Raw genomic sequence first — 12,437 nt, 5'->3', positions numbered from 1 at the left:
CCTCCATCAGAAATATTTTCATTAACAAGGAGTCTATTATGTTCCCCAAGAACCCAACCCTTGTAGCTGGAATCAGAGATTTTTTTTCCAAAATGACCTTCCAACTGTGGGAGCGAAGAAAAGACATCAAGGTCTCCATATGAGAGCTTGCTTGTTGAAAAGACGGTGCCTGAACCAGAATGTCATCCAGGTATGGTGCCACTGCAATGCCCCGAGACTGAATCACTGCCAAAAGAGCCCCCAAAACCTTTGAAAAAATTCTGGGGGCTGTGGCAAGGCCAAATGGAAGGGCCACAAACTGAAAGTGAGTGTCCAAGAAGGCGAATCTCAGAAACTTGTGATGATCCTTGTGAATGGGAACATGAAGGTACACGTCCTTTAGGTCTATGGTTGTCATGAACTGACCCTCTTGGACCAAGGGAAGAATGGAGCGTATAGTTTCCATCTTGAAGGATGGTACTCTGAGAAACTTGTTTAGACACTTCAGGTCTAAGATTGGCCTGAAAGTTCCCTCCTTTTAGGGAACTACGAACAGATTTAAGTAAAATCCCAGACCCTGTTCCTGAGGAGGAACAGAAACTATTACTCCCAGAGTGGCAAGGTCCTTCACACAATGTAAGAATGCCTCTCTTTTTATCTGGTCTATAGATAATCTTGAGAGGAGAAACCTGCCTCTGGGAGGGAAGGTTTTGAATTATATCTTGTATCCCTGGGATACGATGTCCACTCCGGAACATCTCTTATCCAGGCTTGAGAGAAAAGAGAAAGTCTGCCCTCTACTAGATCCACTCCTGGATTGGGGTCCGACCCTTCATGCTGACTTGGAGTCAGCTGCGGGTTTCTTAGACTGTGTCCCCTTATTCCAAGACTGGATAGGTTTCCAGGAAGACTTGACTTGATCTTGCTTGGAGTAGGGAGAGGTGGACTTACCTCTAAAGATATGAAAGGAGCGAAAATTACTCTGAAGTTCTTTCTGCTTTTTATCTTCCCTCCTGTAATATCTGAGATAATTTCAGCCAAACCAGGCCCAAACAAGGTCTTACCCTTGTAGTGGATCACCAAAAGTTTGGACTTAGATGAAACATCAGCAGACCAAGACTTTAACCATAAGGCTAGGACCACAAAACCATATATTTTTGCTTCCAATTTAATGACTTGTAAGGAAGCATCCGTAATAAAGGAATTGGCTAACTTCAGGGCCTTAATCCTGTCCTGGATCTCCTCAAGAGGAGTATCTGTCCGAATAGAATCAGACAGCGCATAAAACTAGTAAGCTGCAGGCCTGGTGACAGTAGCAATGCACACCGCAGGCTGCCATTGGAGACCTTGGTGGACGTACATTTCCATTAACAATGCCTCCAGCTTCTTATCCATTGGATCCTTAAAGGAACAACTATCCTCTATGGGAATAGTATTCCTCTTAGCCAAAGAGGAAATCACCCCTTCCACCTTAGGAACCTTTTGCCATGACTCCTTAATAGAGTCCGCTATAGGAAACATTTTCTTGAAAATTGGAGATGGAGAAAATGGAATACCAGTTCTCTCATATTCCCAAGCAATAATCTCTGTAGCATGGTCTGGCACAGGGAAAACCTCCACAGTGGAGGGAACATCAAAGTGCTTGTTCAGCTTACTAAATTTCTTAGGGTTGACTACGACAGTTATCGGAGTCATCCAAGGTAGCCAAAACCTCCTTAAGTAACATGCAGAGGTGTTCTAGCTTAAATCTGAAGGATACAACTTCAGCATCAGAAGAGGGATTTATACTGTCTGAGTCTGAGATTTCACCCTTAGATGCTATCAAAATGTCTTCCTCCTCCGACTTGTGGGAAAGGGCATCTTGGATAGCCACAACTTGATCAGAAACCTTACTCCCTGATTCCTTAAGTTTCCTTTTATGCTTCCCCTGCAACATGGGAAAAGCTGACAAGGCCTCAGATACCGCAGAAGATACCTGGGTAGCAATATCCTGCAAAGAAAATCCCACCGAATTATTAGAGGAAACGCAGGGCACTGCATGTGGAGACAGAAAAGATTGGGGCGCTTGAGGAGAAAGCTTCAGCATATCTGATACAGGAGACACCTGAACAGCATATCCGGCTTAGCTAATGGTGGCTCATAGTTAAAAATTTGATCTTTATAACTTAAAGTTCTCTCAATGCATGAGGAACAACATGGTATAGGAGGTTCCACTTGGGAATCAAAGCACAGCTGGCATGAAACAATTTGTAAAGCCTCTTCCATCTTTGCAAAAAAAAAAAGAATTGAACAGGAAAAAAAGAAACTGTTTTTAATGAAAAATAAATTGAGTGTACTGTACCTTTAAATTAAACTTTTATGAAGGGAGCAAAGTCCACAATAAAGCCCATGCAACCCAAACACCTCAGTAGCTTCATTGAGGTGCCTACCTGTCCTGCAGCCATAAGAAACCGAGTTCTACTCCCAAAAGTCTGTTTCAGACCTATAACGGCTTGAAAAGATTTTCTTCACGGAGCAGCCATAATAACTGCGTCACCAACACAAGCCGACAGACCAACTGAAAGCGCGCCTAAAAACTAACCCGCCTCTAACAAGGACCCTCCCCTATTAAGTTCAAAAGCGGTCCTGGCAGTCAAAGTATAGAAACGGAAGTAAACATGGCCGCAAAAAATAAAGTGACAGTGCTGCCCGGATCTCAAGCAAATAACACAGCTGAGCCACCAATTAAAAATAAAATATATCCCCTCACTGTCTCCCAGTGCCTGTCATACTGCCCATAAATTAACCCTTTCTTAGCTGGGTAATGTAAAGCACCCTGTTCAAGTAGTAATTAACTGCTGAACTGCCAAATTATTTTCTTTTTTTTTCTGTTTGTTCTTTTCCCCAGAAAAAAAATAAAAATGGCCCTTACCTGGCAGCAGGACAGCTCACCTGGTTTGAGAGGGCGCAGCACCTCACATGGACCTGTGGAAATAGAAAAAATCTGAGTAAACCTACTCAGGATTTCTGATTAGGGCAGCAACCACCTTGGGAAAAAGCAGAGAGGATTGTACCTCACAAGTTCTCAAAAGCGACCACTGCGCTACTGAAGAGACTGACGTGGACTAAGGCTAGATCCAAGGAAATATCAGAGCAGACCTACTCTGCTTTAACAGAATAAAATCTTGATTGAAGAAAACTTCTTATCAGACACCTAAACTTCACCTCCTCCTTGCACTGTAGGCAAAGAGAATGACTGGGGGATTGTGGGTAGGGAAGTGATATTTATCCGCTTTGCTGTGGTGCTCTTTGCCTCCTCCTGCTGGCCAGGAGTGATATTCCCAACAGTAATTATTGATGATCCGTGGACTCACTGTGTCACTAGAAAGAAATACTATTATGAACAGGTTATAAATATGTACATATTCTTTTTTTAATGTATATAGGCCCAGAGTAATTTCTTAAATATGGGTGACATCAAGGGTAGTCTCAATTAATTAATTAATTAATTAATTAACCACCCCCTGGGTTAAGAATAATGTTATACAATTTTATAGCATAACATATATGACAACTTTATACAACATAAAACTATGTATCACACAATTACCATTAATTTAACTTCCCATTTTTTTTTGTTCCTGTGGATTTTATATTCAGAATAAGCTTTGACCTACTTAAACCAGTGTTACAAATACACAATTTGTATCTAGCCCTGCTATTTACTATATTACTTCAAATTTCAACTACCAGTCTTCATCTACAATAACCAACATACTTGTTTCCCTTCAGCTGTATCATCCCCACACTCTATATGTTCATTCAATATTTAGGTTTCTCTTGCTAAAAATGGCCTATTAAAATGTGTGAGCATTGAATATATAAATATTTATTCACTGGAAAGAGAATTTCTTAAAGGGCTATGAAACCCAAATGTTTTCTTCTGTGATTCTGATAGATCATGGCATTTTAAAACACTTTTCAATTTGCTTCTGTTATCTAAATTGTTTTATTCTCTTGGTATCCTTTGTTGAAAGCATACCTAGGTAGGCTGAAGAGCAGCAATGTACTACTGGGAGATACCTGCTAATTGTTGGCTACACCTATATGCTTCTTGCCATTAGTTCATCTGATGTGTACAGCTGGCTCCCAGTAGGGCATTGCAACTCCTTCAACAAAGGATACCTTTGGAAAAAGAAGTATATCGGGAAGTTATTTAAAACTGTATGCTCTGTCTGAATCGTGAAATACACATTTTGGGTTTCATATTCCTTTATGTTTGTTTACTGCCTAATAGTAAAATACACCTGCTCTAATTAATGATAAATGTGTTTACTTTGACTGGTACATGCACTTCTTGGCTATTCTGAAGTATCTTATGTTTCTTCTAAGTACATGTAAATTTAAATTACAAAAATAATGTTGTAAAGGATTTCATGAAATTATATCCCTTACTATTTTATAATTAAAAGACACAGCAAAGATAAAATCAATTTTAAATCAAATGAATTATAGCAAAATTATCTCAATTATTATAAGCCAGTACATATTGAATAATGCTTATGCAGACATTTACTGACACCTTTTTATTAAGATGTTGCTCACTTACTTTTTATCTTGTTGTTATCAAGGTGAAGACGTTCCAGATGGCCATTGACATGAGGCACAGATGTCAGTTCATTGTGAGACAGTTGCAAGTCTAACATGGAAGTTATATTAAACACCTGTGCAGGTACACCTTTGTCTGAAACTTTATTATAGTTCAGCCTAAGAAAAGCTACCTTGGGCATATCCTTAAAGTAGTTGTTTGGGATTGCTTCAATGTTATTGTTGTCTAGGTATAACTGTACAATCGTAGTGGGAAGACCCAATGGCATTTTGGAGATAGAGTTTTTAGCAACATTAAGTTGAACCAAACTTTTGAGCCCATTAAAAGTATTAATTGGAATAGAATTGTCTGAAATTTTATTTTGATGTAAGTCCAATAATGTGAGGTTACCAAGATTACTAAAAATGCCTTCTGGAATCTTTGATATCTTATTCCTTGCAACTCGAAGCTGTTCTAAACTTTCTGGCAATGGGTTTGGTACTTCTTCAAGATTATTGTCTTCAATAAACAAGTAAAGTAAATTCTTCAGATTTTTCAACACATTATTTCCTATTCCTTTGCTGCTGATATTATTTCTGCTTAAATTTATCCACTTCAGCTCAGTGGCCTTTTCAAATGATTTTTCGGTGAGTGTTTCAATTAAATTATTTTGAAGATATAGATACCAAATTCTTGATGGAATGGGAGGTACTTCTTTCAGCCCTTTATTTTCACAGTACATTGCACGTGGAAAACTAAGGGGACAGACACATTCTTTGGGGCATTCATGGGCAAATAAAGAAAAGTCTTCATATTCCATATAGGGATAAGCTTGTGTAGAGATGAGAATTGTAAATACAATCATCAGCCATTTCCAAATAGCTTGACCATCCATTGCTGCCCTTTAAATGATAATAAATATTATTCAATAAAAAGTTAAGCACAATTATTTTAATAAAAAACAACTTCAATGAGGTTGTATTTAGTAAGTTAGATTTGAGAGTGGTATTGTTTATTTATTGCATAATAAAACCATTCTTGCTTTCTCATTAGGAGGACATTGACAAGAAAACTATTGCAAATAATATTTTTTTTTACCCATGTTTGACAATGGCAAACCACATCTGAAAGTTTTTGACTCATACCAGATCATTAATAATCTAAACATGTTTTAAATTAATTTTATGCTACAAATAATGTGTGGGAAGTTACAAGAGTCACACAGGAGAAACAAATATAGAGGTTTCATTGTTTAATTCAGGTACCTTTCCTCAATAGACAACATATGTTATTACTTTACTTGCCAATGAAAAACTCATCTGGATAAGCATTTGCAGGACTATTCTGTTGTACACATGTTGGATCAAAGAGCATTTAAACAGCTGTTCCCTGGGAATGGTTCTAAAACATGGAGGAATATCTTTGATTAATGCATTCCCTCCAGCTATTGGAGTCACTAGAAAAACAAATCTGTTTTACCATATTTCTTGACAAATAACTGTTAAAGTTGAATCCATTTATTAAATAAAATATTGCATTTGTATTCTCATTGAAAAGTGCATTATAGAGTTTATCTATAAATATTCCTATAGACTTTAACTGAAAATGTTGAAAATAAATGATAATTAAGGTTTTAATCTGTAATATCATTCACCTCTAATTGTGATATTTGATACTCAATAAATTATAAATGTACCATGCATGTTAAACAATTGAATATATTAAAAGTGTTCAATCTTAAACATATGCTCCTCAGATGCACACACATTTAGACGTTTAATATGTGGAAAACATAAATCAATTTGTTCTGCTGCAGTTGTATTTAGAATGTAAAAACAATTTAACATAAAAAAGAACTTATGCAACAGTACTTCATTACATTTACCAGACAGCTGTATAATTAAAAAAAATAGTACATTCTATACTCACAAACATGTAGTAATAAATACCAAACATATGACTTTTTTTTTTACAGCTCATGCAGTTTCATATCTGGAGTCTATCCAAAAATCACAATAAAATATTTTTTTTTTTTAAATGCATTAACTATTATTCAAGATAAATAAATAATTCTCATGGTAAAATAAAATAATAATAATAATATAAAAAGACAGCACATTTATATAGTTTACCTGACAAATGTGGTATGTGGATCCTTCTCACAATATCTGTTGTCTGTAGGAATTCACCTTAAAGTGGAAAATCCTGGCTGCTAGCAATTTGTTTTGATCTTGTCCTTTGAGATTTAACTGCCTATTGAGGCAAGCTACTCTCCTGTAAACTCGCCCTCAGATTTCTATTTTACTTTGTTTTGTAATCATAGCCATTAGCCATGGTACAAACCTACCTCTGATCTTCCTTGCTTTTGTATTGGTCACTCCTCAGGCAAAGAGTTTGACTGAAGCCAAATGCCTTCTTTATGAATTCTGTCTGCCTAATATATATGCACCAGAGACTTCAACGTTTAACCCATAAAAAACTTTTTACATCTCTGAACCTAAAGAACAAAATAGGAAGGACATTTCTGTCATAATTTGCTTGAGGGCACTTTGTACTGATCATCCTTCACATTCCAGACAATTCCAAGATGTTACCATATTATATAAAAATGCACATTTTTACCAAGCATCATTTGTAAAAATTACTTAAAATCAAAAACTTGTCTGTTACATAATTAAGTCCCATTGGTTTAGATAAATGTTTTATTTAGAAACAATGAATACAATTATCTATTAAAAGGGAAACACTGCATTATTTTGCTATAGACTAGTGTCTTTATAAATTATGATGAATAAGAAGGTGAGAGACATAAATCCTCAACTATATGTGGAATTATAATAAAGATTTCATTGTCCATCCAAACAAATAATGTAACTTTAGTTCCAATATGAATCGTCAGCAACTAATGTTTAAAATGGATTTTTAAAAAGCAAAAAGTTGAGTCTCATTTGTATATCTTTACCCATAATCCTTTGTTCCACTGGGAACACCAGTTGCTCATAATTTTTGTGGAAACTCACCTAATTTGTTTTCTATGTGCTGTACAATTTAAATCTTTTGTCTTTGTTTACTATAAAACATACGTGTGGTTACAGCTTAAAGGGACACTAAACCCAAAAAATGTCTTTCATGATTCAAGTAGAGAATACAATTTTAAACAACATTCCAATTTACTTGTATTATCTAATTTGCTTCATTCAGTAGATATCCGTTGTTGAAGAAATAGCAATGCACATGTGTGAGCCAATCACACGAGGCATCTATGTGCAGCAAACATATCAGCAGCTACTGAGCCTATCTAGATATGCTTTTCAGCAAAGTATATCAAGAGAATTAAGCAAATTAGATAATAGAAGTAAATTAGAAAGTTGTTTAAAATGGTATGCTCTTTCTAAATCATGAAAGAAAAAAATTGGGTTTCATGTCCCTTTAATTAAAATACATTTATACATATTTTTGTTGAAAAGCCACATAGACCGTTGTAGCTTTTAATATGAAACAAGTTTAGGATTAAAAAAAAATGATGCCTTTGAACTTGTGGTTGTTTAAAATTATCTTCATGTTCCTTTAAAAATAAAGAGCTGATCAATATTTATTTTTTCTATCGAAATATTTGTTAGAGTAATTATCTGTATAATATATGAAAATATTTTAAAACAAATATTATGTATAATTATTTTTATCCCACATACAACAAGTTCAGATAAAGAAGTTTATGCTTATAAGCAACATATTTACATGAACAGTGTACATGTGTGTGTAGTTAGTCTGAGCAAACTACAACTGTGATGTAGATGTTTTCACAGTAAAGTAATTCTCTGAATTCATGCATGAAGAAATAGTCAACAATATGCCTCAGATGCAGAGCCACAGCTGTGACCTCACCAATGGCAGCAAAACACAGAAAGGCAAATACCAGAATATATTTTGTTCTCAGGTGACAATAGGGTGGGTTCCATACAGGTCTCTAGTATAAATCAATAATAAATCAAGCAACAGGCATATTGGTACTGCTATTATTTTATTTTTCTCTACTGTCCCAAATCCTGGACTATTATTAACTAATCTCCACTACCCTAGCACAAATAACCCTAAACCATACTATCACAATACCCCAATTCTAACTATAAATAGACATCATAGCTTACCTGACCCCAGCGAACCATGATCTCCCACATCACTAGACCCCTTAATGTTTAGAATGCTTAGAAAATGAACCCCATTGCTAAATCCTTCTGTACACAATCCCCCACACTTCATATGAACCCCATTGGTAAACTGTTCTCTGCACAATTCCCCATTGCAAACAACCTTCAATACAAACCCCACTCTACACAAACAACTTCCATAACACTCCTTGTTAAAATTATCCTCCATAATTTCCTCTCTTTACTTACTCCCTTGTATGCAGTCTTCTCTCCAATAACCCCCAAAACCACATTATACATTTTAAAATTAAAACTCTAACAATATATTAGACATATAAGGCCAAAACCTATGGGAAACACAGGTGCCTGCTATTCAAATTCATCTGAAAAAGACTTAATGATACACATAAACTGCACTTCCCCAGATAATTGCATTGTTACTGGAAACTATGGGCCTGATGATAAAATATTCTCCTGCTTGGAGAGAAATTGTAGTGCAGACTTAACAGGGGCTGAACTCACTGAATGTTAAAAGAAAAAGGGCAGAACCCTCCAGCACCTCAATATCTCTCTCATTTCTGTATGTGATGGAGAAACAAGACAGTGTAATATAGCATTTAATGACATGAGAGTTTTGTTACACTTACTTTTTGTGTTTGTATTTTATATTACTGTACACTTCAGATTTAGTCCTCTCATTATTATTACAGAAAAACTTTGCAATCTCTATTTTCTATCTTAATACTTTTAGATTTAAATTCAGCAATGATTTTACAAATTCTGATTATGTTTTGAAAGTGTGTGTATATCTTTAACAAATTAGGATCATACGTTGTATATTTTTGTGGATCTTTTGCAACTTACATTGCACTTTGTGTTTTCTCTATTGTAAAATAAATAAGAGCTTCATAAAGTGGGAGAGATTGTGGAGTTCCCTGGGCTTAACAGGGGAGTTCCTAGGGTATGTCTGAGACTCTCACAATTCTTGTGAAATGGCGTATCTTTTGCAACTTACATTGCACGTTGTGTTTTCTCTATTGTAAAATAAATCAGAGCTTCATAAAGTGGGAGAGATTGTGGAGTTCCCTGGGCTTAACAGGGGAGTTCCTAGGGTATGTCTGAGACTCTCACAATTCTTGTGAAATGGCGTAAGCATTTTAAACAAGCTGGTCTCACTGAATTATATCTCCAGCTGTATGAAGGTGAAGTTTGCTTAAAATTCAAAATACACTTATTTAACTGACAGAAAAGTAATATAGACTAAGCTATAGGCAAACTAATGTTAAATTGTAGTGAAATTATTTCAGTTTAACTTGTGTTTTCTGCAAATTGAGACATTATTTAAGCTCCACATGTTCTCCAGTTAACCTATGTCTCTCCACTTTCTGTATCCTAAAGAGCATCATTACTTTCTATGGAAGGCATTTCTCATCTCTCTGGGACATCCAGGTTCTGCCCTTTTTCTTAAAGAATTCAATTATTTCAGCCCCTGTAAAGTCTGCACTATGATTTATCTCCATGCTAGAGAATCTTTGCTTATCAGGCACATAGAAAATAATGAAGCTTTTTTTTTGCTTTAAAAGAGCTTTATTAACAAAATGTTCAAAGTGTACATCATATTAGCATCAAAGGTACATCAATCATTGGAAATCCAATCTTGAGGAACAGGTGGATCCATATGGAGACTCTATAAGGTCAAAAAAGTCCATTGTGGTGATAAATCCAGAAAAATTTCACATGCGCTGATATTCATTTTAAGACTTTTGGTGTATTTCCTTTCTCTTTTATATATAGCTTTGCTGACATGAAATTTAAACGGTTTAAACAATTTAAACAATTAGGTACCTCATTAAAAAACTAACAAAAAACAGTATCTACTTACAGATGTGGCAAAGATATGCATATCTAGGCTATAAAAACATTGCGCATATCTGCGGTGTTGTGCTTTTGTTGGCCGGGGGGTCGTTACCGCCCCTTACACACATTACGTGGTTCGTTCAGAACTCATGTGGACTATACAACCATTTCTCCCCCAGGCAAGAGGGGGGCAGGATGAGTAGGAGGACAGAAAGAGGAGGGGGGTAGGAGAGGAGGGGGCTGGCAGGGGGGATCAAGTCTGTATCTGGGTTGGAGGGGGTATTATTATTCGGGGTACAGAGTGAGAGTGACTGTGTAGAAGGACCATGTGAGAGCAGATTCAGCGATCCATCCAAGGGATCCAAACATTCCAAAATGTATCTAGACTTTCTATCTGTTGGTAAAAATTTCTTTCCATGCTGGCTAATGTGTCCATGATTTTTATTACAGCTTGTATCTGGGAAGGGTCTCTCTGTGTCCAAGCTCTTGCAACCGCCAGTTTGGTGGCAGCAAAAAGAAAAATGGCTAACTGTTTCTGATGCCTGGAGAGCACTAGGGGTAATAGATTAAGTATCGCAGCTTTGGGGCTCAGTCTGATATTAATATGGAGTGATTTCAGTATTGAGAAAACCTCCCAAAGTTTAGTAAGTTTTGGACAACTCCACCAAATGTGGAGGTCGAACCTGTCTCCCCACAATCTCTCCAGCAGTTGGAGGAATGTGAGTCAGTCATCTGGGCTAGTGGGAGGGGGTTATAGTGCCAACATAGTACCACTTTCATAAAAAGTTCCAAGGAGTTGGCACAATTGAGTGTCGCTTTCGTTAATAGAATGGCTCTAGCCCACTCCTCATCAGGGATTTCCTCACCTAGATCCCCTCCCCATGCCCTGAACTACCACATTCTGTCTCCTGTGGTCTCCTTTAAAATCAAGTGATAGTGTACCGACAGTGGCCCATTAACCCCAGATCCAGAGAACCATTTATGCTCCCATTGTGTAGCTGTTCTCAGTCCTGTTTTCGGGAATCCCCAAGCGGTCAGGAAGCTGTGTAGTCTGTGACATTCAAATCTCAACCATAATGGTGGAGAAAGTATCTGAGGGGGGAAATCTATGGATAATATAAGTGAACCACTGTCATAAAGTTCTGAAATAGTATTGATCTTCCAAGTTCTCCACACAGAGACGTGGGACTCTGGGAGACCCCTGAGTAGACCAAGAATTGAATGCTCCAGTGAAGGATGGGGAGCCACCTCAGAGTAATGCCTAATAGACTTCCAGCTTTCTAGATTCTGTAGAATAATTCTGTTATATATACCCAATGTTTTGAGTTGGTAATCAGGGATCCGAGGGAGATTGATTAGGAGAAATCCAGATGGCAAGGAAGATTGTTCAACCTTCCTCCAGCCTCTTTCACTGTCCGCCGAGCTCCAGAGAGATATGTGTGTAAGACGGGCCACTTCATAATATGCCAATATATTCGGCAGAGAGACACCTCCAGCCTCATATGGCTTTTGGAGAGTCTTCTTGGCTATTCTTGGCTTCTTGTCCTGCCAAATGTATCTCATGATTAGGGCATTGTATTTGTCTAGCAGTTCTTTGGGAAGATTTATAGGGAGACACCGGAATAAGTAAAGTATTTTGGGCAGGATTGTCATTTTGACCGCAGCAATGAGGCCCATCCAGGAAACCTCATGAAAGTTCAAAGATTTTAGAAGTTGGCGAATCTCTGTGAGCAGATGCTCATGATTCTTGGTTCTAACATCCTGGAGGTCTGGACCTATGTGGATCCCCACATGTTTCAGAGTTTCACTTGACCATTTGAATCGGTATGTAGCTTGCAAAGAAGCAAGCACATGGTCTGGTATGCGAATAGGTAGTGCTTCAATTT

At 37.0% G+C, this 12,437-nt stretch overlaps 1 protein-coding gene across 3 annotated transcripts in view; it reads right to left on the bottom strand.

The window, feature by feature from the left end:
* KERA (keratocan) overlaps positions 1-7,016 on the bottom strand; it is a 68,039-nt gene extending 61,023 nt beyond the window's left edge. Inside the window, exons 1-2 of one of the 3 annotated variants that reach the window (XM_053716908.1) lie at positions 6,679-7,016; positions 4,568-5,448 (exon numbers count right to left, since the gene is read on the bottom strand). In XM_053716908.1, the coding sequence (XP_053572883.1) occupies positions 4,568-5,441 (874 nt within the window). In that variant the 5' untranslated portion in view covers positions 5,442-5,448; positions 6,679-7,016. The remainder of the gene's footprint in view (positions 1-4,567; positions 5,449-6,678) is intronic. The other 2 variants (XM_053716909.1, XM_053716910.1) reach the window with 2 other exon arrangements.
* Between the last annotated feature and the right edge of the window lie 5,421 nt (positions 7,017-12,437).

The sequence above is a fragment of the Bombina bombina genome, chromosome 6 (assembly GCF_027579735.1).
Source record: "Bombina bombina isolate aBomBom1 chromosome 6, aBomBom1.pri, whole genome shotgun sequence".
Taxonomy (NCBI): domain Eukaryota; kingdom Metazoa; phylum Chordata; class Amphibia; order Anura; family Bombinatoridae; genus Bombina; species Bombina bombina.
The sequence above is the reverse complement of the archived record's forward strand: the minus strand, read 5'-3'. Positions and strand labels throughout refer to the sequence as shown.